General features: G+C 36.2%; 1 protein-coding gene across 1 annotated transcript; it reads right to left on the bottom strand.

Moving 5' to 3' along the window:
* Positions 1-2,045: 2,045 nt before the first annotated feature.
* Positions 2,046-5,489, bottom strand: LOC109208513. Its single transcript, XM_019371639.1, has 2 exons — positions 5,135-5,489; positions 2,046-2,327 (listed from the first exon to the last, which is right to left on the bottom strand). Exons 1-2 carry the CDS (start codon positions 5,303-5,305, stop codon positions 2,253-2,255), a joined length of 246 nt encoding a protein of 81 aa, XP_019227184.1. The 5' UTR covers positions 5,306-5,489; the 3' UTR covers positions 2,046-2,252.
* Between the last annotated feature and the right edge of the window lie 8,094 nt (positions 5,490-13,583).

Genomic DNA, 13,583 nt, shown 5'->3' with positions numbered 1-13,583 from the left:
TTGATTCACTTGAAGATGAGTTGTTTTGCTAGATAACATCACATTGCGGATGACAAAGTTGAGCTTAAGTGCATCAGCAAGCCCTCTATAGTCGTCTTACTTCAATCTTTTTGCATTTTCTTTCTAAGAGAACCCAGTTCCTGGGGCACTCACATTTGATTCACGTTTAAATTTCACGGTATAGCCAGTTTTCGGACTGGTCCATCAAAAATAGCCAGCGTTTACCAAGTCAATCAAATATAGCCACTATTTTGCTGTAATAGAGACTGGTCCAGCATAATATACTGGAGTTCGGTGCACTTGTGTATGAACTCCAGCATATTATGCTGGACCGGTATACTTTGCTGGCTCCAGTATAATATACTGGAGACTGGAGCACCGGTGCTCCAAACTCCAGTATATTATACTGAATCAATATACTTGCTGGAACTCCAGTATATTATGCTGGCGTTCTAGTGTACTTATGCTGGAACTCCACTGGAGTATTTTTCGGGTTTTGAATAGTGTTTACGCTCAGATTTATCTTTATATAAAAAGTGGCTAAATTTCGATTACTTTTGAAAGTGGGCTATTTTTGAACGACCAGTTATAAATCTGGCTATTTTTAAAATTTACCCTTGATTCACTGCCTTCGAATTTATGGCTTAGCCCGTAACCATTGAACTAAATAGGTTGGTGGGGGATTTGCATCTATACCCGCTTTTTGTGTCACATTTTAACTTGTGCCCGCTTTGCAAAAAAATTTGCAAGCGTACCCGCTTTTTCGCATAACTTCAGCACACGGGGCTGAAGTAGCAAAGGCAATCACGCAAAACTTCAGCATTCTAGTAGCCTGGCCTGAAGCTCAGCTCTAGAGCTGAAGTTTTTGTTTTGTAACTGGCGAAGTTTTTGTGTTGTAACTGGTTTTTGTATTGTAACTGGGAAACTTCAGCTTTACAGCTGAAGTTTTTGTGTTGTAACTGGAAAACTTCAGCTCTAGAGCTGAAGATTTTGTGTTGTTGTAATTTTTGTGTTACTTCAGCTCTAGAACTAAAGTTTTGGAAACTCAATTCCATCTTGTTTGTTACTATGAAGCTAACAATTCCGATAAGAACATGCCATTAATTGTGCAACCCATGCTATAATATAATATCTCTCATTTGCACTAGAACTGCGAGCTTCCTTAGGAACAGTGGAGTAATTATTTTTCATGAGGTGGTGAATAATCCTGGGAATAGTATGTAAATGTACAGTCAAAACATATGTTCCCTTTGTTTCATCGTGTATTAACAATTGAACAAATCGTGTGAGACAGACTGTGAAAACTGTGAAAACTTTTGACAGCCTATCGCGGCTGTTTCTTTCTTCAAGAGGCAACGGGATGGTCGTCACTCAGTCAATTGCTTGTTTGCATATTTCAGCTATTTATTTCAGAAGAAGAAGAAGGAGGAGAAAGGGGGCTGAAGTTATTTAAGAAGTGGGTATAAGTTAAAAGTTTTTAAAAAAAAATGGGTATAGGTTAAATGGGGGCGACCAAATAGGGCGCCCCGTGCAATTTTTACTAGGTTGGTTGACTCTGCATGTGTGAAACTAGGTATGGGTTTGAAGTCCACTAACGTCAGTTAAGGCAATTATTGTTTTTAGCTAACCACAATGTGACGTCCGAATCAGCTTGTGCGCGCCTCAACTAATCATTGAGTAATTGTTATCTCTCACCAGAATGTATATTGCGTATCTGTATCTTCCAAAGCTAAAACAAATTGTAAGAATTCAATTAATTCGCCTGTGTTGGGTCTGCTATGTAGAAAGCGAAGCGGCATGGGGTTGGTGCACACGAGCTGCACTTCAACCATGAGCAACGGTATGCTGGACGCATCACGCTGTAGCTATGAGCACAAGGTGGAAGCAACACACAAAGTCATCTTCAATTGATAGTTGTCAAAGTAGTCAATTAATGTGCCAATAGTTCCGCAAGACACACGGGGGGGGGGGGGGGGGGTCTACTTTATAAGACCCAGGAGTCAGGAGCAACTGCTTTAGCCTTTCTTGATATACAGAAGATAAAATTGAAAATAAATCAGCTTAGCTGGCTTTCATCATTGTAATAAAGCACGCAAGAAGTGTCATTTTTATTTTATGGAACATTGTCATTACAATGTCACACTGGTTCGAATGAAAAATAACCATGAAATGCACAATTCAGAATCCAAATACAGGAGGTGATGTGATCATCTACCGAACAGCAAACTAGTATAGTTGCTTTATCAACAAGACTAGTAGTCTTTTGTTCCAAAATTCTTGCACCAGAGCTGAGAAGGTATGGGGCGTACTGGAAGATGTGGCCTTTGCTGCAAAACAAAAAGCTTGTTATTGCATGATAATCAAATATTCCAGCGGAAAAAAAAGTTAGAGAGAGAGAGAGAGAGAGACAACGCGCGCACACACACACACAAAAGAGAGGGGGGATGGGGGGCAGATTGCCTAATCAAAATCAATTGGTGTCACAAAAACACAAACTTGCATGCTGATCTCTGAGCGAGTGGAGAGTAAGAAAATGAAAGGAAACAGGAGCAGACTGATAACAAAATAAATACAAAGGTAGACAAAAGGAAAAAGGACCACTAAACACTATTCTAGAAAATATCAATTAGTCTTTGAAATGGGAAAGGCGACCATCTACTAGATAAAAGAGACTCCATATCAGCTCTGAACTGAGGCTTCAAACTTGATAAAAAGCTTATAAAATCTTCTTTCCTCATACCAAATGTTTCAGGTAGTTCTTTTTTTTCATTGTACTCTTTCGAAATTGCTTAAAACAGATCTGTTTGAGCAATGATTATATATTCACTTTACCAAAACAAGAATACCAAATTAGAGGTCCGACCTTTTTGTCAAGGAACAAAGCCAAGATGATAGATAACATGAGAAGGAAAGGAAAAGGCAAGACAGGGAGAACAGTAAGAAAGGGGACAAAAAGTCTCATCAACAAGCTACCTCCCCTTCCTCTCTTTTTCGCCTAGAAGGATCAACAGTTCCCAGAGTTACCCGATCTGCGGGTGGGAGCTAAAAGTTCGAGAGAGACAATTTCTAAAATTTATGTGTTCAGAGCATAACTAGAGTATCCAAAAGAACTACTACAGTATTTTTTATAAGTAAAATTTTCTTTTTCAAAAGTTATATATTTATGATAGATAGCAACTTAGACATCAATAATTCTTTAAGAGTGACAGCTCATATGTAAGACAACAGAAAATAAACTGACACTTCGTAAAAAACTTTGGAAAGGAAATAAAAATTGTATGCACGGCAGAAAATTCACTAATTGTGTTTGATGTGATTCCACATCAATAGAATGGAAGCTGCACCTTCTTGTTGCCTTTATCATAGGAGACCAACTCTGAATGGGTTGGCTTTTCTCTGAAACTTAACTCTTTGTCACACCAAAAGTTAGAGAATGTGAATGGCTTAGCCAGGATTGACACACTTGTACTATTGAGTTCACAAACTATATGTGTATTCAGCTTGAATTCTACCTATTTTCTAAATGTTCGAAGATCCAAGACCTAAGTAGACGAATCAGGTATCATATGGAAGGAGCAAAAAAATGGGAACACTGATTAAAAATGTTTCACCATGACCATGTCAACTCTGCTTAATTTGACTTTCTTGCTAGACTTTTTCTGCTCATCTAACAGAACAAAATTACTGAGCGTTTCCGATATCCAAGCAAACGCAGCCTGAGGTGAAAGATAAGTAAAGTACTTATCTTAGCCAACACTCCAGGTAAGAGAATATTGGATTAGAGCCACGGAATGTGATCCTAGCACTATCAATTTCTATTGATACCAAATTTTGTGATTTCTGCTGTTTCCTTAGAAATCATAATCAGAATGATCTAGAACCAAACTTTACTTGTTATATAAATCTTAATTACATGTAGAGTAGATCTATGAAAGTAGATATAGTCATAAACACTTCTCAGAGACTTATACAGACAATTTTTATTCCTTGGCAGATAAGACTATGGATATAGAAAAGGGGGTTTAAGAGTTGAGATAGATACCCAATTTTTGGCACTGGAGTTGCACCTAGTTTCAAAATGCTGGTATTTTTATTTTCTTTTAATAACCGTGATGTCCCTGCCAACATGCACGTACCACAACCAATTCCGCATGATATCTGCCACCTCCCCTCAACACAACATGTACCACGTAACTCTATCCGCCAACGCTTGGATAGATGGGAAGAAATCACATAGTGTTTTTTGCCTCCGCGGGATTTGAACATAAGACCTCATGGTTCTCACCTGCTTCATTGATCACTAGGCCACACCCTTAGGTGCAGTATTGTCAAAGGCGAAAAGCTCTAAAAAATGCTCTAGGTCTATTGGGGCTTATAGGACGCAATTAAAGTGTGGGCTTTAGTTAAAAAAGATACAATGAATAAAAAAAGTAAAAATATATATGCAATGCAAGAAAATAGTAACAAATTCATTCAAGGTGTGTTCCTAACGATTAATATATTCTTCACCTATTATATTTATAGTTTAGTACCGCTTGATTCAAGATAAAACTAAGGGGTAATGAGGTACACGTCTTAGTGCCTTTCCTACACTGAAAAGCACTTAAGCGAGGCGAAGCACCATCTTTGAGCTTTTCTGAGCTTTAGGGCTTAAACGCGCCTTATACGAGCCTTTGACAACACTACTTAGGTGCTAAAAGGCTGGTACTAGAATGACCTAAAAGGAAAGGTAATTCACGAGGCAGGATTATCCATAGTTTGACCAATCAATCCGAGAACCCTGTTAGTTTAACATCAAGGCTCTGAGATTGAGCATTCAACTTTTGATCGGGTTCTGACCATGCATTTGTAATTCTTGCCAGCACCAGCCAATATTGTTCCACATTTCAACATAACAAAATCATCCCACGTTTCCATATAACTAAATCATATTCCTCGTTGTGCCAAAGCACAAAATATAATACTTTCCTTCTGCCCTAGAAAGACTAAAGCTAAAACTCAAGATGAGATGCTTATCAAATTTATGAAAAGTAACACAAATCAATCTTCGCAGCAATTTCCAAACACCTATCAATACATTTCAGATTTATTGGGGTGGAGGGGGGGGGGGGGTTATAGAGTTGGCTAAACTGACCTCAAGCTCGGCGGATTTCAAAGCCACAGGAATGCAGATGAGAACGATTCCGGCAAGGGCAATAGCGGTATTGCGCTGCCAATGCTTGGGCCTACAGTAGGGCCCACCACTCATACTCCAGACCTTAGCCCTGAAGTCTCCACCATGAGAATGGTCTCCTCCGCCGGCCATTTTCCGTATACAGCTGATGAGAAGCTTTGGAGAGTGGTTGGAAGTACAGAACAGAAGATCAAGATCAATTGGCGTTGCAGGACTCGTTTCGAATAATTCGTATTATGGTATATAAGCCCTAAGGTCCGTGCTATTTGGATGCTCCGAATAAGGGTCACTCGGTGTTTTATGGACCCGACTGAAATTAGGATCGGGTTTCACATAAGACTTTGTTTGGATGGGAAAACTGAGAAGGAAGCAAAATTCAATACATGAGTAAATTAAAATCCCAGAGAAAAAAAAAGATAATTATAAATCAAAAGGGAAAATATTATAGATATATATTATATTATGGATGTTCATTTAGTACTCCGTTGTAAATAAGCTTCCTGAAGAAGCTTATCCATATGGGACTCCGCCATAAATATGTTTATCTATTTAGTACTCTATTGGAAATAAGCCTCCTAAAGAAGCTTATCATTTCGGTACTCCGTTATGGATAAATATTACCCCCGGTAGAAGATTATTTATATTTGGTACAGTAGCAGCTTACACAGCAGCTTGCAGTAGCAGATTACAAGCAGCTTACACAGCAGCTTGCAGTAGCAGCTTACACAGCAGCTTCCTTTTTTCTATAAATAGAGGAGATTTCAGTTCATTATGTACATCAGTTTGAAAGTTGAATAAAAATATCATATCTCCCTCTATACTTGTCTTTGGTTTATTTACTTTACAGTCGTTATTTTATAACACGTTATCAGCACGAGACTCTGCCATTTTGAGCTTACTTCGAATTTAATTTCTATTTTAGTGTTCATCTCCGATGTAAGGCGACGCTCTTACATCCGTGGTTAGATCTTGTTCATTCCGAACATCATAAGGCAGATTATATCCTTAAGGTGGTGAGCTTTTCTTCTTAGCGGTAGAGATGTGGATATCACTTACGTCTGGAGTGGCCAAATTTGTGTAAAGTAACTTGAGTCTTTTGCTTATATTTGGTTTAATCTCTTTATCATCGCTTGCTTGGTTATATGCTACGTATACAGTACCTATTTTGGTATTTATTTTCTTCATCCTAATTATTTTAATAAAGGATTATAAAGTTGATAACATTGTTAGATCCACTTAAACTCCAGCAGAGTTTGCAAGAAATATATAACCACCGAAAGTGGTTATGTTTCGTATATCTCATTGTTACTAAATTTTGTTAACCACCAGAAGTGATAATTTAGGCTTTCTATGGTTACAATTGAAGATAAGTTAGAGAAAATTTCTCTATATTACTTGCATGCCTCGATTTGCTCCTGAAGTAGCAATATCTTAATAGAGGTTCTAAGCCGTCACACAATTTGGTGTGATTAATGCATGTTCAAAAAATTATATTCTGTTCCCTGAAGGATGAGAACTTTTGATAAATATTAATCCATTCCAGAAGTGAATGTGACAATATTAATAAAGCTCGTAAATATGAACGCGCTTTTGATGTGAATATATTACAATTCACCTCCAGAAGAGGTAATATTATTGAGGGAATATATACTCAATAATTTCGTATTTTAAATTTGCTCCTGAAGAAGTAACACAATTGAAATTTTCTCCTGAAGCAGGAAAATATTATGAAACTGTGTCTTTCTGTGCTTAAACAAAATAATAAGCTATTCAAAGTTATTTTTGAAGCACATTTTCATTCCCTGGAGTGAATGAAGAAATACCACAACTCACCTCCTGAAGAGGTAGAATAACAAAGGATATAAATCTTATTTTTGTGGCATAAAGATCATTGTCGCACGTATCCGTTGTACGTAAAATATCTTAGAAAATTTTATTAAATATCATTCCAAGGCAAAAGTATTCTTGTAGAATGCTTTCTACTACAACCATATTACTATGTTATGGTTAGTTATCGAGTTCCCCGAAGGAAATAACAACTCATGTATCTTTCCCTGAAGGATGTGGTTACCGCTTTGATATAAAATATTCAGATGTTAATGGCGTTTCTCCCTAAAGGAGATATTTGTCACAAAGTTGGTGATAAAAATACTAAAATTCTTAATTTCTTACATTTATAAATTTAGAATTGTCTTTATATTGTTAATTTGATTATGATTTTCTCTCATGACACCAGAAGTGTCTGAGCACTATTTGGTAGTACAAAATTTATCAAAAGCTCCTGAAGAGCTAACTGTTTGTCTAGAAGACACATGATACAAGTACTGTCTGAATAATATTTGATTGTGGAAAATAAATTGAAGGCTCGCGAAGAGCTTATATGCAAATTTGTCATTCATATTATATGATTGTGGTCAAAATATATGTTGTAGTAAACTCGAAGTTTACTAATACAACTGGTTATCATATTGAGACTACAAATGATTGGAAGATTCAAAATCTTCGCGTTTCCACAATCATATGTGGTAAAATAATATGCATATGAGAAGTTACCCGCCTTATTCTTCAATTTGTACTACATCATTTATCACGATAAACCAGAAGTTTACTAATGCAAAAACAGTCACAGTAAATCAGAAGTTTTACCGAGGCAAAAGTAGCTACAATAAATCAGAAATTTGCTAATACAAAAGTAGCCACAGTAAATCAGAAGTTTACTAATGCAAAAGTTTATGTCATAGTAAACCAGAAGTTTACTAAGAGATAGCACATGCCATGATAAACTTGAAGTTTTCATTTGCCATTTTCTAAATAAACTATTTGAGAATTCAGATAAGCATATACTGAAGAACTAGAAGATTCTTCAAGAATTCTCCTGTGTTGCTTGTTCTCATAATAAATTAATTATACCAGCTAAAGTTGGGACTAAGACCCCTGATTCTGAAATATATAAAAGGTGAATATGGGTCCATTCACTTATCATGTAAACCACTTATAGATGCATATATAAGATGGTTACATGTATTGTTTATTGTCAACCTGCAGTTTGACATTTGAAATTGCTTTTCTCACTTAAGAGCATAATTTTCAGATTATGAAATCAAGACAGTTCATCTTGATAATGCTGGTGTATATACAAGCTAGTTTAGCAGTGAATACCTCCTATTAATGGCTAAACTATTATTTATGAGAACAAAACTTCATGTGTTGGTTTAAGATTTTCTAAATTGCATATAGCAGCACTTGTATGCATCAGACCAACAGTATATGATAAGTCCTCCCCTTATAATTGGTTTAGGATCAGAAATCAAATATTTTTATCTTTTGATGTGTGGTATATGATTAATTTCTCTACCACAATGCACAAAGATATGTTTTCCAAAGAAGATTGGGGATATATGTTAGTTTTTCTAACATTTGTGGGATGTAATAAACAGCTGAAAAATATGCTATATGAATCGAATTATCATATATATGATCCTCACTTAGAAGATAATTCAAGTCAAATGCCAGAAGCATTTGCTGATCCAAAATCAAATATCATATTTCAGCTGCAAATGCTCCTATTAAAATTTAAAGTCCCTGAAGGATAGAGTTTACTGTACGCATGAAGCGTGGTAGACTAATCGGTTCCAAAGGTAACAATCCTTGACAAATGATAAGGAGCTAATGATTAAAATGATCATAATGAGAAGGAAATGAGCTCTAGAAAAGCCCACAACATAACATTTCATGAAACTCCAGAAGAAGTTCAGGTACCTGAAAATAAAGAAAGTGATGAGATCTCAACAAGTTATGTCGCTTGTGAACCGATACAAAATGACTGTCGACAATATATTTGATATAATATAGTGCACAATACTGTGAAATATTATGAGGATCGGACCAGTAGTCCAGGCACCTGAAGATGTCATGCCATTAAAATGCGATTCATAACCTATATGACTTATTTGATTAAACCTCTATAAAGATACCTGAAGGATTTAAAATGCTTGAAGCATATAGTTCAAAGTCTCGAGAAATGTACTCGATCAGATTACAAAGGTCTTTGTACGGTTTAAAGGAATCTGGGCGCATGTGGTATAATTGCCTCAGTGAATATTTACTGAAAGAGGGTTACGTAAGTGATGTTATTTGTCCATGTATTTTTTTTATAATGAAAATATCATCAGAATTTGTTATACTTGCTGTTTATGTTGATGACATAAATCTTCTTGGAACTCCAGAAGAACTCCAAAAGGCAATTGAATATCTTAAGAAAGAATTTGAGATGAACGATCTTGGAAACACAAAACTTTGTTTTAGTCTGTAAATTGAACATTTAGTAGACGAGATTTTTATCCATCAATCTGCCTATACAAAAAGGGTCTTAAAATGATTTTACATGGACAAAGCACACTTATTGAGTACACCAATGATTTTTTTTGTTCTCTTAAAGTGAATAAGGATCCGTTCTTACCTCCAGAAGAGGATGATGAATCCTTGGTCCTGATATACCCAAGTCTCTGCACTGTACTCTTTTTTCCTTGCTCAGGTTTTTTCCCACTGGGTTTTTTCTGGTAAGGTTTTTAATGAGGCAACTTGCAATGTATATTATTAGTGTACTCTTTTTCCTTGACTAGGATTTTTTCCCACGGCGTTTTTCCTAGTAAGGTTTTAACGAGGCACATAATAATGAACATCCAAGGGGGAGTGTTATGAAAATATTATTGTGGATGTCCATTTATTACTCCGTTGTAGATAAATCTTCCTGAAGAATATTATCCATTTAGTACTCCATTGAAGTTTTCTACAAGCAGCTGATGCAGGCAGGTTGCAAGCAACTCAATGAAATGACTTTTAGCAGCTTCTTGGTTTGATGAGATTAATTTAAATCGATCTGAAATAGTGGTGGGTAATATTCTCTACAAATTCTTTTGAGAAGATGGTATACAAGATTGGAATGCGGAGACTCGTATATTTGAAACAAGGTTTTCATCAGGGGGAGCAAAATATGCGATGCACTCTTTTTTCCTTACTAAGGTTTTTTCCCACGGGGTTTTCCTTACAGGTTTTTTAATGAGGCACATTATCTTTTAATGAACATCCAAGGGGGAGTGTTATAAATATATATATATATTATATTATGGATGTTGATTTAGTACTCCATTGTAAATAAGCTTCCTGAAGAAGCTTATCCATATGCAACTCCGCCATAAATATGTTTATCTATTTAGTACTCTATTGGAAATAAGCCTCCTAAAGAAGCTTATCATTTCGGTACTCCGTTATGGATAAATATTACCCCCGGTAGAAGATTATTTATATCTGGTACAGTAGCAGCTTACAAGCAGCTTACACAGCAGCTTGCAGTAGCAGCTTACACAGCAGCTTCCTTTCTTCTATAAATAGAGGAGATTTCAGTTCATTATGTACATCAGTTTGAAAGTTGAATAAAAATGTCATATCTCCCTCTATACTTGTCTTTGATTTATTTACTTTACAGTCGTTATTTTATAACAGAAAATAACAATTTTGGTCCTTATTGCTTAATTCTGTTTTTAGTCCTTGAATTATTCGGCTGAATGCTCTTAACTTTAAATTATAACCCAATCAAGCAATTTTAGTCCCTCAAATTAACTAAAATAACGAAACTAGTAAAACTTAACAATAAAATGTTTATTTAAATTTTTTAAAAAACAAATAAAAAGGTAAAGATGTACACTTGAACCTCGTTCTCAAGTTTCAATGTGCTAATGTAATCTGCAAAACTATTGAAGACATGAAACTTCATTACTTCAGATCTTGTAGATTTTTCACTCATTCTTGGTTCCTTCATAATGACATTCAAACTCTCTATAGAGCCATTGAAGAACAATACTCTTAGGCCTCATTTGTTTGTACTTAATGAAGGTCTAGATCTTAATCATTCAGATCTCAGACATTAAGTATTTTTGTTTTTAAAGTCTGAATCTTGATTATTCAGATCTTAATCATTAAGTGTGTTCGTTTTTTTTACTTCACAACCAGTTAATGGGTCTGAATAGGTCTGTATGATTAAGATCTATAACATAGACTAAATTTCATTAAGATGCTATAATCCATATTTATTATTAATTGTCGCCACTGCCTACCATTATTAACTACCACCATGCCGCCTCCACCACCATACTCAACCGCCACTGCCACCGCACTACCATCATCATCAATCATAGCTGCCACCATTATCGACTATCACCACCTACCATCTCCACCATTTCCACTATCATCATTCTCAACCACAATCAACACTCATCCACCTCAACTGCCTCAACTAACCACCCAATCACCATCAACAACCACAGCCAGCACTATCCATCATTATAACCTACCACCACCCACCACTACTTTCCTCAATCACAACTACCACCACCACCTGCCATTATTAACTATCATCACCCACCACCACCACCCTCAATCATAATCGTCACCACTATAAATCACCACTAGCTACTATCTTGAACCACCACCATCAACCAAATCTACAACCAATCACCACCTCTAGCCGGCATTCACCAGTTAGCCATGACCACCAACAACTATCATATTTTAATAAACTATATATTTTATTTATAGAATATTAGATTAATTAAAATTTCATTTGAATTTTATATTTATTAATTTTCAAATAAAGATAAATTTTATACATTCAGATGTTGAAAATCGAATGGTCTTAATCATTTTGTATTCAGATCTTAATACACATCTTAATATTCAGATGTGTATCCAGATTCTGATGTTTTAATCTTCTAACACATCTTGATATTCAGACGTGTATTCAGATTTAGACGTCTTAATCTTAAAAAAATAAAAATAAATGAGTCCTTAGAGTTGTTTGAGCAAAAAATATATTGGTTCAAATAATTAAATTTATGTATTTAGAGGTTAAACTTAGTTAGTAATAATATTTCTAGATGGAACTTCCAAGGGCACAATAAACAATTGATGGGTTCGGTCAGATAGTAATGACAACATGCAAAATTGTTCTAAAACAACATGATCAATAATGTAGCATTCAATAGCAAATTAGCAATGAATATCAATAAATGACATTTAAGTAAATAGGAGGAATGATTCACCCAATAAATGATGAAATAGAGGGAGGTTCCTCCTGACAATGATGAATGACTAATAAATCTTTGAATCTTCGAGTTATTCTCGGATCTGATAGAAAAAATTGGGATAGTATAAACAAGAATCTTGATGAAAAAGGTGATATTTGTATCTTAGCAAGAGAGAAAGAATCTTTCAGTCAAAGTGAGTTCTTACAAGTGAATCTTACATGGCCCATATTATTATCTCATTTTTCTATTTATATGAGACATATTCCTAGGGAGCCCTAATAGTACAAGTGCAGAGAATATCCGCTAGAATATTCTCTTTAATATCCTATTTCGAAAACTAGCAGTTACAGCTTCAATGGTGCTTGACCTCGGCCCTTATAGACATCTCGACCACGGCTCTCGTCGATTCTTCGACTATGAGTCTTGCTGCTTCTTGGTCCACCTCGACTAACGATGACTCGAGAATTCCTTCTTCAGTATCATCTTACCTCAAATATTTTAGGGTAGATTTTGACCCATATAGTTAGTGCCTCCGCTTATTGAGGCTGGCCTCAGGAAGGCGTGATGAGCGGATTTTGTTCATTATGGTCGAAACGATTGGACGAGCTGATCGGGTCGCGATGATTGAGGCGAACTGGCAACGTGGCCCTTCGTGGGCCGCAAATTTTGGAGTTGTGCTGTCCACGAATTAGGGCAAAGTCATGACCTCATGCGTCATCATGACGTGTATTCCCGATGCATTACTTTATTTTGCGTGGGACTCTTGATTGGTCCTGCCGCTTCGATTCAGATGCCAGGTAATGATGAGCTAATTTCTTGGTTCCGATGCCTGAATTCCTATATATAGGGATGTGAGGGTATAATTTCAAACTTTACAGACTTCTTACATCGAAACCATATATCTTTTTCTTCCTCTTCCATTATTGGGCATCTTTTCACTCTATTCCAACGGTCCTTATCGTTTTTCATTCTCCATTTTTTGATACCTTTCTCTCTTTCATTGAAAATATGTCTAACGTACCTTCTGGGCCCAGCGAGGGAAGTGACCCAGTCCCTCTAGCGATAGTTTTTCCTCTTCATGAGGAGAGCGTTCTTGCTGCCGTTGAGGACGGAAGTTTCCCGATGGTGGAGGAGATAGTTCCTCGTAACCCCGATACTAGGTCTAATTTCTCAAAATTGCTTAAAGCCGAGTCCAGAACCTTTAAGTCGGCGATGAAGGAGGCTGATTTGTTAGAGCTTATGGCTAAATACGGCCTTCTAGATTGTGTCAAGTTGATCTCTACCGGGTGGAATGCGATGCAGGTCCACTATCTTGGGTACTGCGCATT

This window comes from Nicotiana attenuata, unplaced genomic scaffold, assembly GCF_001879085.1.
Source record: "Nicotiana attenuata strain UT unplaced genomic scaffold, NIATTr2, whole genome shotgun sequence".
Lineage (NCBI taxonomy): Eukaryota > Viridiplantae > Streptophyta > Magnoliopsida > Solanales > Solanaceae > Nicotiana > Nicotiana attenuata.
This window is presented reverse-complemented; position numbering and strand designations above follow the sequence as displayed.